Genomic DNA, 12,535 nt, shown 5'->3' on the forward strand with positions numbered 1-12,535 from the left:
CAGGAGGGTGATATTGAAACAGAGAACCTGTATTTTAATCATGTACTGAGCTTTCAAACATGGTGTTCAGCCAGCTCCTTGGAAATAAATGTTCTTAAGACCAAGGAGCTAATCCTACAGAATAACAAAAATATTATCAGGCCAGTAAATATAGATGGACAAATGGTTGAAATGGTCGATGATTTTAAATATTTGGGCACATACATCGACAATCGTCTTACCTTTCAAATCAATACGGATCATATTTTTTAAAAATGTTCACAACGCCTCCACTTGCTACGCAAGCTTAACAGTTTTGCAGTGAGTCAAAGTATTCTAGAAACAGTGTATAAGAGCCTGGTGGAAAGTATTTTATCATTTAATATGATCATGTGGTACGGAAACCTAAATATCAAAGGAAGAAACAAACTGCAGAGAATAGTGAACATGGCCTCTAAGATTTTAGGGAAGCAACAGAAACATTTGAGCTGTCTTTATGATGAATTAATTAGAAGTAAAGCTGAGAAGATAATTAATGACTCCTCTCATCCCATGTACAGCGAATTTGAGCTTTTACCTTCGGGGAAGCGGTATAGGCTACCGATGGCAAGGAAGAACCTGTACAAAAAGTCCTTTATCCCAGAAGCTGTCAATGCTATAAATAAGACCAGAATGCGGTAGATATTTACCCTGTTTACTTCTGTTGTTTCCTTTGCTGAGGGTTTCCATGCAAAGCAGGTTCTCTGAATAAGGCAGGTCTTAGACCTACATTTGTAAACTTGATTTGTACTGTGGTGTGCTTTTATGAAATTTTGTACTTGAATGGGTGCTGTGTGAAGTACAGTTATTGCTGTAGGCTATTTTATATTTTTCTATCCTTGAAATGTTTTTCTTTATTGTTTTACTATTTATTCTGTTTGTTTTGAGACATGTCTATGGTGAAACCAAAGAGGAATTTCCACTCAGTGGATAATAAAGTTTTCGTATTCGTATTCGTATTCGTAAACTACGCAAGACTAAAACTAATAAAAACTAAACTAAACTAAGCATTTTCCAAAAAATAAAAACGCATAAACTAGCAAACTCACTCTAAAAACGAATTAAAACTAACTGAATTTGAAAACAAAAAATCACAACGAAATTAAAACTAATGAAAAATCCAAAACTATTATAACCTTGCTCTGACTGTTAAAGAGACATAACACAAATCTATAATATTTCCTCCTTTTAAAGGGTTAATGGGGCAATTTAGTATTGCCATATTCTTTATTCATTATTGATTCATTGATTAGCTGACTGACTGAAAATTAAATGCCAGCAATTCAGATGATTAAGTATGCAAAGATGCATTTATCATGCTAAAATGCCAATCACTCACTAGCTGCAGCTTCTCAAATGTGAGGATTTGCTGCTTTTCATTGTTCCAAACCACTGTAGCTGAAGCATCTTTTGCTTTTGGACTGATAGGTGGACAAACCAAGATGTAGGGCCGGGCGATATGGACCAAAAGTCATATCCCGATATATTTAGGCTGAATATCGATATACGATATATATCCTGATATTTTTATCACAAAGTGAGATTGAATTTATTGAATTTATTTATTGAAACAGTTTAAGTGAACATAAATACTGTATAACAACAGGAGTACCTTTAAAAAAAATCAAAGCTCCATAAAGTGCACATTTAAATAAAAAAATATCTAAAAAATAGCCTATGAAATAAAATGGGCCAATCTCTTTTTCTTTATTTATATGAGAAAAGAATAACGAACATTACAAAATAACAAAATATGACAAACCCTAGTAAGGGCAGCATTTATATGTAAAAGGAAAAAAAATTGAACAATATCGATATATGTGATATGGTCTAATTCCATATCACATTTAAAAATATATCGGTATATCTTTTGTATCGATATATCGCCCAGCCCTACCAAGATGTGAAGACGTCTCCTGGGAGTGTGGAATATTTTTACAATTTTCTGAAAATTTGTAGTCTAAACAATACAGAAATATTTGGTATTTCTCCATCCACATGCCACAAAGTATGTATTGGCCTCACAGACCACTCTCTTCTACAATGCTGCATCTGGTTTTACCTCAAGAAGTCCATTATTACAACCTCCTCCACCGTTGCCGTGTTTGTCAGCTGAGCTGCCCTGTAGTCGATACATTTCTTTACATACATGCCAAGGTTAAAGACGGATGGAAGAATGTGGGCATTTGTACAAAAAGAAAGCATAAATGAGGCTCTCTATAACTTATCGATTGTGGTGTTTTCCCCCAGAAATAAGTGCATTCCATAGACCATATGTTTTTCGTGTGTTGACGTTATGGCTGGGGGATATTTGTTTATTTATTTTTTTTATTTAACCTTTATTTAACCAGGAAGTCCCATTGAGATTCAGAATCTCTTTTTCAAGAGGGACCTGGCCAAAATAGCAGCCAAAACTCAACATAAGTGTCAAAAAATTAACATTTACAATAAAACAAGTGCAATATAGCACAATATTAAAACATAATGAGCCTTATTAAGAAAAGCAAGCACATGTATGTCTCTCTCTCTCTCTCTCTCTCTATATATATATATATATATATATATATAAAATATATTGATTTTTAAATGTGATATGGAATTAGACCATATCGCATATATCGATATAGTTCAATTTTTTTTCTTTCTTTATATATAAATGCTGCCCTTACTAGGGTTTGTCATATTTAGTTCTTTTGTAATGTTCGTTAGCCAAAAGATTGACTTTAGGCTATTTTTATTTAAGATTTTTTTATTTTATTTAAATGTGCACTTTATGGAGCTTTGTTGTTTTTTTTTAAAGGTACTCCCTTTATACAGTAATTATGTTCACTTAAATAAACGGTTTCAATAAAACTTGTGAAATATCAGGATATATATTGTATATCAATATTAAGCCTAAATATATCGGGATATGACTTTTGGTCCATATCGCCCAGCCCTAGTTAACGTGTGTCTTTTAAATCATGTTGGGCTCATGTTGGGGCATGACTGTCAGCAAATGGTGATGGGCGTTGGCTGACAGTCCAACCAACCCTAATCAAAAGTGGAACACGGGGAAAAAACTGATACTGAACCAGACTGATAAAGTCTGGTTTACTTATGTCTTGCATGCAAAGTGATGTGCAATCAGCCATCCAGCAGCTACACTGGGCTGGATGACTGCCACTTCCCCAGCAGGGGTACAAGATGGCAAAGTGCTACACACTGACCTCATATCGCCATCTAAAACTGGCACGCCAAGCATCTCCCCAAATTAGTTCTTCGCTCCTCTCACCTTTCCCCTCCACAATGCGGCTGACCCTGAATGCATCTGGTGTTAGAATGCAGGGACTATTTCAGGCTCTGTATGCCAGCAGGGGTGTATTTATACCACTGAGGCTCAATGGCATGGCATGGGGTGGTGTCTGGACTGATAAATTGGCTAGTTATGCGAGGAATGGAACCAGCTCATTAGCCTCTAAGCTAGGGCTGGGCGATATATATCGATATAAAAAATATTTTGATTTTTTTTTTTTTTTTATGTGATATGGAACTAGACCATATCGGGTATATCGAAATAGTTTTGTTTTTTTCTTTCTTTAGATATGAATGCTTTTTTATTTGAATGTGCACTTTATGGAGCTTTGATTTAATTTTAAAAAGTTCTTCTTTTGTTGTACAGTATTTATCTTCACTTAAATAAACGGTTTCAATAAAACTACTTGTGAAATATCATACTTGGCTTTGACTTTGACTGAACATTTGCTCTCACTTTGCGATAAAAATATCAGGATATATATCGTACATCGATATTCAGCCTAAATATGTCGGGATATGACTTTTGGTCCATATCGCCCAGCCCTACTCTAAGCCAAGAGCTCAGGATCTGTAATGGGGCATGAGTTGAAATAAATGAGTTGAATACTGTATGATCTTGTGCTGGAGTATACTCACACACATACAGAGAGAGGAGGCAGTGCAAACCATGGAGGAGCCTGAGGCAGGTCTACAGGAAGTCTGGCCCTCTGACTAGAACAATGGGCTGAGGGAAATAAGGCCACAGTGCCACACAAAGAGCAGGGAGGAGGGGAATCACAGCCTAAAATAAGCAAAGGCGTAGAACGCTGCTTAATGTGGGTCACTGCAATTATGACTGCCTCCAACTCAGGGTGCAAGAATATGTGGGGGTGCTGAGATATTGCCTTGCTTGATAAAAATAAAGAGGTTTATGGAGTGCCAAAAGCAACATGTTGGTATCAATCATGGCAGCATTAGTGTCGTCTGGGTGATGGTGCATCATGGGGGAGGACAGCAACAGGCCTGATCAGAATTGTAAATGATCTCCAATGAAGTGTAGAAGGGTGCAGGCAAACCGAGGCAGATGATGAAGACATGGGGGTGGGAAGCTTAGGGGATGAATAAAGGGGAGGGGGATATAATGCTCTACTAACGCTTGATTTATGTTCACAGCAGACAAAAGCTCATCTAAACAAATTTTGGAGGTTTACCAGTGTAGATGGATCAGCCTGTGTGGCACATGCTTTTGTTTTTGTTTTCCCGAGGCCTCATGTGCAACACACACTGACAAGTTTGTCAGTTAATGTCCGTCCCAAACACCGAACATATCGTGCAGGCTGCTTATCGGCATCAACTAGACAGTGATGTCTAGAGCCCGACTGATATAGCAGTTGACAGATGTTATCTGCTGATATTGGCCTATCAAAGGTCTATCAGTATTGCAGTATATGCGCTCTGATATGTGTTGTTATGAAAACTTTTTTAACACAATAAATAATGTGGAAAATGTTGCTTGGCAAATTTAGAAATGGTGTTAGCTAGGGCTGCACGATTATGGCCTAAATGATAATCACGATTATTTTGATCAATACTGTATTCACGATTGTTAATCATTGTTGATCATATTAGGGAAAACATCTGTATTTTTATTGCACTACTTTTAAACAAACAATAGGAACAGTTTTTAGTGTCCGTAGCAAGAAAGTTGCTGAATTGGCAACACTGCTTTGCCGGCTTTTACAAATGGCGTGTGTTGTTGTCGCGTAGAATACTACGTCACATCCTGCTATGCGTTCTATCCAATCAGCAACCAGGCTTTTTTCAGGGGTAAAAAACGGCCCTGCCCCCTGGTGGTTGGTGGATTTGCTGGTGTACAAAGTACTTGATTAGATATGCAGGAGAGCTGCATTTTAAAATGGAAATATCGACGACGATCAGGGTTAATTTAATGGTGTCGGCCAAAATCGTGATCACGATTAAAATTCCTAGTGTTAGCTATTCATATTTTTGCAATTGATTGACACAAAAATGTCCTATAGTCACATATCGGACAACATATTGACTGAAACAACAGATACTGATATGTCTCTGATAGGCCAATATATCGACCAATAAAATCAGTCGACTGATAAATCGATCAGGCTCTAAAATGGTCTTACATGTATATTCATCTAGGAATCATTGCCATGAAAAAGTTAAAGGGCAAACACATCTGTGAATAGATCGGATTCATGTTTCATATCAAATAAAGGGTTCATTCATTCATTCGTTCATTCAATAGAAGCAAAGACAGTAATTCGATCAAAATGCTAAGAAGAGTACATAAGAGGAAATAGGAGGTGTAACTATAACAGGTGGCAGCGTCACAATATGAACTCTATAAGCAGCTGATCATATGTGGTGAGAACAGCCCTCCCCCCTTAAAAATGTGTCACTTGTCATGATCTCATCAACTACAACAATTACATCATCAGCACCCCCCACAACACACACACATTAGTTTAATAGATTGTCATGAGGATCATTTAGATATCTCAATCACTGCCAGCTCTGTACTGTACCGTACACCATATCAAAGGTGATAATTTAAGCTGCATCAGTTAGTTATTTAACCAATAAACAGAAAATCAATCAGCAACTATTTGGATAATAGCTTCATTATTTTGAGTCATTTTGAAAAAGAAAATGCACAAAATCCTTTAGAGCCTGACAGACATATTGGTTGACAGATAATATTGTCCGATATTAACCAAAGGTCTCTGTATCTGGGTATATGCTGTCTGATATGTGCAATAATTTAAACTTTTTTTTACTCAATATATAATACAGAAAATGTTGTTTGGTATGATTTAGAAATAGTACTACTATTATTTGTTTTAAATATTAAAGCAATTGACTGACACAGAAATGCATATTTAAGCTTTTTATTTTATTCCTATTTATTGTTATTTTTTAATTTACCATTTACAGCATTGGGTGACAATAATATGTAATACATTGCTTATATAATGTATTACAATTATATTTGATTTAATAATGTTTAATCTTGGAGAAAGTAGCTCTCTGGGTACATTTGCAGACTCGTGAAAAATCAGTGCACAATCCACATAAAAAAGGTCTATTTTCATTCCAGCTAAAAAAACTATATCTGCCCCCATATTGGTCATTTTGCCTAATTTTCCCCTTCTAAAATCAAATAAAAGTCTCAAAAATCCCATTTCATTCTAGCTCTAGTATCTTCTAAGTCTTCTACAGTAGTAAACTTTGACATTTTCGGGACTGTTGGTTGGACAAAACAATGTTTCCAGAGTAAGGCTGGGCGATATATTGACATAAAACATATATATGTTTTTAAATTAATATGGCATTAGATCATATCGTATATATCGATATAGTTACATTTTTTTCTTTATATATATTGAGCTCTTTTGTAATGTCCGTTATTCTTTTCTCAAATATATTTATTTTAGAAAAAGATTGGCCTATTTTAATTCATAGGCTATTTTTATTAAAGATATTTTTTTTTACTTAAATGTGCACTTTATGGAAATGTGAGGCGTGGAACCAGCTCATTAGCTAGGGCTGGGCGATATATCAATATAAAAAATATATTGATATATTTTTAAATGTGATATGGAACTAGACCATATCGGATATATCGAAATAGTTCAATTTTTTTTTTCTTTCTTTAGATATAAATGCTTTTTTATTTAAATGTGCACTTCATGGAGCTTTGATTTTATTAAAAAAAGTTCTTCTGTTGTTATAAAGTATTTATGTTCACTTAAATAAACAGTTTCACTAAAACTACTTGTGACATGTCATATTTGACTTTGACTGAACATTTGCTCTCACTTTGCGATAAAAATATCAGGATATATATAGTATATCGATATTCAGCCTAAATATATCGGGATATGACTTTTGGTCCATATCGCCCAGCCCTATTCCAGAGGTCATCTTAATTGGAGTCCTAATTTGACCCCATCACCGACTACTAACCTGTTCACAGTTAAACCCCACACACACACCAGATGCCAAGCAAGATGGGGTGATTGGTGTTAGCAGAGCAGACAGCAGGGCATATGGACTCAGTATGGTGGAGGCTTATCAGTGTCTCCTTAGAGACATACTACAGCCTGAGGCCAAAACACACACACACACGAACACACGCACACACCTTCCAGATTGACACAGAACACCATCTCAGACATAAACAAAGTCTCACACACACAAACCGACATGAAAAAACTAAAGAAGTCTGGAAAATGTGACACTAAAATAAAACGTACTTTGTCCACTTGATATGAGGTGAAAAATGTGCAATCACAGCTCCCTTTGGACACACGTAGACTTTATGATTCTGAACTTTGGCCCAGAGACAGAAGCCACCTATATGCATGTGATGCAACTTCTCAGCAACACAGCACACATCCCTCTGCACTGTGAGAGCCACATCCAGAACGTAAAGCTTGTCAAAACAGAACTCTGCACTCTGCAATAATAATGAACAGGCTTTTATTGGATTGGAGCACTGTAACTGAGCCACTGAATGAATGATCTGGCGACGGAGTAAACATGCTACACTGACAGGAGGGAGGGAGTCCCTGAGAATAAAGGAATCCTACCACCAAATACACACAGTTTCAAATTTACAATGGCTGTATCATGATAACCCCATCTCCTTTTATTAATAAAAACATCCTCCTGCAACATCAGCACCGCTAACCACACATGAGGTAGACTTAAATTCAACTATGCGGTCACTTTTTTCATTAGAAAGAATCAAACAACACAGAAATTTGTCAACAGAGCCCTTGCTGTGACAGATTCTTATTTGAAGGTCTGATTTTTTTGCTCCCTTAACCCTTTGATGCACAACATGGGTCTAAAGTTTTATGTTCTTTATCTTTGCAATAAATTAACTTCATCATTTACTATGGCAGGTTTTCCTCAATTAACTTATTTTTGACCATCATACATCCTTATTTTTTGTTTTCATTTCTTACTTTTTGAATAATAACCCTTTTTGTACCACAATGTCCTTTTTGACCCATGTGTGTAAACTTGATGTAATAATACAAAAACGATTTTTCTTCATAAAGTATGAAAGGAAAAATGGATGTAATGATCTGTTGTGATTTAAAAAAGTAAGGCTGGGCGATATATTGATATAAAAGATATATCGATATGTTTACAAATGTGATACGGAATTAGATCATATCTTATATATCGATATAGTTTGTTTTTTTCTTTATATATATTGAGCTCTTTTGTAATGTTCGTTATTCCATTCTCAAATATATTTATTTTAGAAAAAGATTGGCCTATTTAATTCATAGGCTTTTTTTATTTAAGATATTTTTTATTTAAATATGCACTTTATGGACCCGACTAAGTTTGTATATTCTATATCTTTGCAATAAATTAATTTCATCATTCAGTATTGCAGGTTTTCCTCAATTAACTTATTTTTGATCATCATGCGTCCTAATTTTTTATTTTCATTTCTTACTTTTTGAATAAAAACCCTTTTTGTACCACAATGTCCTTTTTGACCCATGTGTGTAAACTTGATGTAATAATACAAAAACTATTTTTCTTCATAAAGTATTAAAGGGAAAAAGGATATAATGATCTGTTGTAATAAAAAAAAGATATTCAAACACACAGCCAGCATGAAATAACATGGGAAATGAATGCGGGTCATTTTTGACCCATGTTGTGCATTAGAAGGTGTTTCTATGATGTGCATCAAAGGGTTAAAACAAGCAGAAGACGGCTTGTGTTCTACAGGAGACCTGGCCAGAGATCATATCAAATTACCCTTTATTGGGAAAACATAATGAGTAAAAACTACATTACAGTTTTTGAAGAGTAGTTTCACTTTGAGATCAGAACAGCAAAGCACAGGAAGCTTTAATCAGATGATAACATTTAGAAAAAGATGCTTCACTGGGCAGAGGTGCTGTTGATCCAAACCAACCTGTTTACAAGCGTTAATGCAGCTCTATGTATGGACTAGAACAGTGCCCCAGTCATCATGTGGTATTGTGGTTTATAGTGTGCATGTGCCACTTATGGCGATGACTTAAGCTTTGTCAGTTTATGTTGCTGACCTTGGTGTTTGTTATGTAGCATATGACTGAATAGGATGTATTAAGATGCATGTTGTAGCTCCATAGCAGTGGAGGATGTTTTAGTTATCAGTGTTTCTAATAAATGTGTTAACCCTTTGATGCACAACATGGGTGTAAAGAGACCCGACTAAGTTTTTATATTCTATATCTTTGCAATAAATTAATGTCATCATTCAGTATGCCAGGTTTTCCTCAATTAACTTGTTTTTCATCATCATTATATATGCATATGGCGTTTCTTTGACTGTGTTTTAGACTTTTAGTGGGTCTTATTCTATTATTGTTGTGTACCTTGTCTGTGTGTCCTGCTGAAAAACGAATCTACCTTCAAGGGACTAATAAAGGATTCTGATTCTGATTCATACGTCCTAATGTTTTGTTTTCATTTCTTACTTGTTGAATAAAAACCCTTTTTGTATCACTACGCTTCTAATGCACAAGGTCATTTTTTACCCAAACTTGTAATAATACAAAAACTATTTTTCTTCATAAAGTATGAAAGGAAAATGGATATAATGAGCTGTTGTAATTTAAAAAAAAAAAAAGAAAGATATTCAAACACACAGCCAGCATGAAATAATATGTTGTTGAGCCATGTTGTGCATTAGAAGCATAGACTGTATAAAATAGATTAGAAGGTGTTTCTATGTTGTAGCTCCATAGCAGCGGAGGGTGTTTTAGTTATCAGTGTTTCTATAAATGTGTTAAGCTGGAGGGGTTCTCTGTGTGTTTTCTTCACAACAGACAAAAGGTTACAGAACAGAGAGCTCATACCTGCTAGTTCGTCCGGTTCCAGTCCAGTTTCTGTGTCTATCCCACAAATAACAAAGTAATGAGCGAAGCGGCAGGGGGCCGCGCCGGACACCGCGGAGCTCCCACTCATCCCGGCTTCAGTGAGCAGCGCTGTCCGCTAACAGTCCTCCAGGCGACACATCTCCAGAGAACCAGCGGGAAGTGGCTACAATGCTCCTCTAGGGACGCTGCTCTTCTCTGTCGGTTCCTGGCTGTAAATAAAAGCTTGGTAGTTTTACCCAAGTTCTTTTTAAATGTTGTTCCAGTGCTGGTTCTTTCACAGAGTCGTGTCTGCAGAGCTGGACAACATACTAGAGCCGAGCTGGACTGACTGAGAGCGCTGAGTCTCCGCCTCCGTGGAGCTGGAGGAGCCTGCTGCCAGGGCGGGACATTCAAATCTCTGCTGCTCCTTTCACTCTGTTGTGTTCACTGACACACAGGGAACTATGTAAAAAGAAACAACAACAACAAAAAAATATAAATGTGATCTTGTGATTGTGTGTGATCCTGTCATCCAACTCTGGTTTTTATTCTAGTGTGACTGTATTTTATTTGTGTCTTGTGGGTTTAGCGTAACAATTTTCGTCATATTATTTTTTTGGGTAAATTTGTGTCTTTTTTAGTCATTTTGTGTCTTCTGTGTTGTTTTTTGTAATTATGTCCACGCATTTTGTGCCTTTTTAGGTCATTTTTGTGTCTTTTTTGGTCATTTTGTGCCTTTTTAGGTCATTTTTTGTTTCTTTTTTAGTCATTTCGTGTCGTTTTTTGTCATTTTGTGTCTTTTTTTAGTCATTTTGTTTCTTTTTTTGGTCATTTTGTGTCTTTTTTCTGTCATTTTGTGTCTTTCACTGTGTTGTGTTCAATGACACAGAGGGAACAATGTAAAAAGAAACAAAGAAAAACCGACATAAATGTGATCTTGTGATTGTGTGTGATCCTGTCATCCATTCTTGTGTGACTGTATTTTATTTGTGTCTTGTGTGTTTAGCGTAAAAATTTTGGTCATTTTGTGTCTTCTGTGTTGTTGTTTTTTGTCATTATGCCTTGGCATTTTGTGTGTCTTTTTTAGTCATTTTGCGTCTTTTTTTAGTCATTTTGTGTCTTTTTTTGGTAATTTTGTTTCTTTTTTTGGTCATTTTGTCTTTTTGTGTCTTTTTTGTCTTTCACTGTGTTGTGTTCACTGACACAGAGGGAACAATGTCTTTCTGCTTGGTAGTGATATGACAAAAAGGCAGCGTTTTCCACTGTCTCCTGCCCAGTGACCGACTGAGAGCTGTTTTAATCTTACTCTATGGAGTTTTGGGCTATTTTGTCCATTTTTGAATCCTTTTCATCCTGCCTGTATACACCACTTAAAAATGTTTAAATGCCATGTTGGTATATATTTTTTCACCACAACCTCACCTATATGACCTAATAATTATAGTTATACCTTGATTGTTTGCTTTTACTCTTCCTGTAAGTCGCTTTGGATAAAAGCGTCTGCTAAATGACTAAATGTAAATGTAAATGTAAATGTAAATGTAAATAATTATTGTTTTTTTTATTCTGGCTTACTGGATCAACATTTGGAACCAAAAAAGAAACAAAGAAAAAACAACATAAATGTGATCTTGTGATTGTGTGTGATCCTGTCATCCAACTCTGGTTTTTATTCTAGTGGGACTCTATTTTATTTGTGTCTTGTGTGTTTAGCGTAACAATTTTGATCATTTTGTGTATTTTTTTGTCATTTTGTGTCTTTGTAGGTCATTTTGTGTCTTTTTTTAGTCATTTTGTGTCTTTTTTTGGTCATTTTGTGTATTTTTTTTGTCATTTTGTGTCTTTGTAAGTCATTATGTGTCTTTTCGTGTCTTTTTTGTGTCTTTTTTGATTATTTTGTCTTTTGTTGTGTCTTTTTTAGTTATTTTGTTACTTTTCTATTGGTCATTTTGTGTCTTTTTTAGTCCTTTAGTCCAACATAAAATGTGATTTTGAATCTTTTTTTTAACTTTCAAAACATTATTATGCTCAATAAAGAATTTTAAATATTGCAAATGTGAACAAAGGATGCAAATATAACATATAAGAGGGTTACATCCAGTTCTATCATTTTATACAAAATATTTTTGAGCTTGTCTTCAGTTTTACTTGGTATATCATCATCAAACTGAAACTGGCCTCATGGAGTTTACAGCCAGAACTTTAGAGGTAAATTTCCAGTAGGGCTCCACGCTGCTTTGTTTTCTAGTCTGGATGTGATGAAGAAGTCTGGATTTGGAGCTTTTGGTGATTCCAGAGGGTTAATTAATTAAAAGCAGCTGCGGCCG

General features: G+C 35.5%; 1 protein-coding gene across 4 annotated transcripts in view; it reads right to left on the bottom strand.

The window, feature by feature from the left end:
* The window catches only part of LOC131960761 (DENN domain-containing protein 5B-like), a 133,090-nt gene extending 122,541 nt beyond the window's left edge, over positions 1–10,549 (bottom strand). For 2 of the 4 annotated variants that reach the window (XM_059326031.1, XM_059326029.1), the window contains exon 1: positions 10,209–10,549. In XM_059326031.1, the coding sequence (XP_059182014.1) occupies positions 10,209–10,317 (109 nt within the window). In that variant the 5' untranslated portion in view covers positions 10,318–10,549. The remainder of the gene's footprint in view (positions 1–10,208) is intronic. The other 2 variants (XM_059326032.1, XM_059326030.1) reach the window with 1 other exon arrangement.
* Positions 10,550–12,535: the final 1,986 nt, after the last annotated feature.

The sequence above is a fragment of the Centropristis striata genome, chromosome 22, assembly GCF_030273125.1.
Source record: "Centropristis striata isolate RG_2023a ecotype Rhode Island chromosome 22, C.striata_1.0, whole genome shotgun sequence".
Lineage (NCBI taxonomy): Eukaryota > Metazoa > Chordata > Actinopteri > Perciformes > Serranidae > Centropristis > Centropristis striata.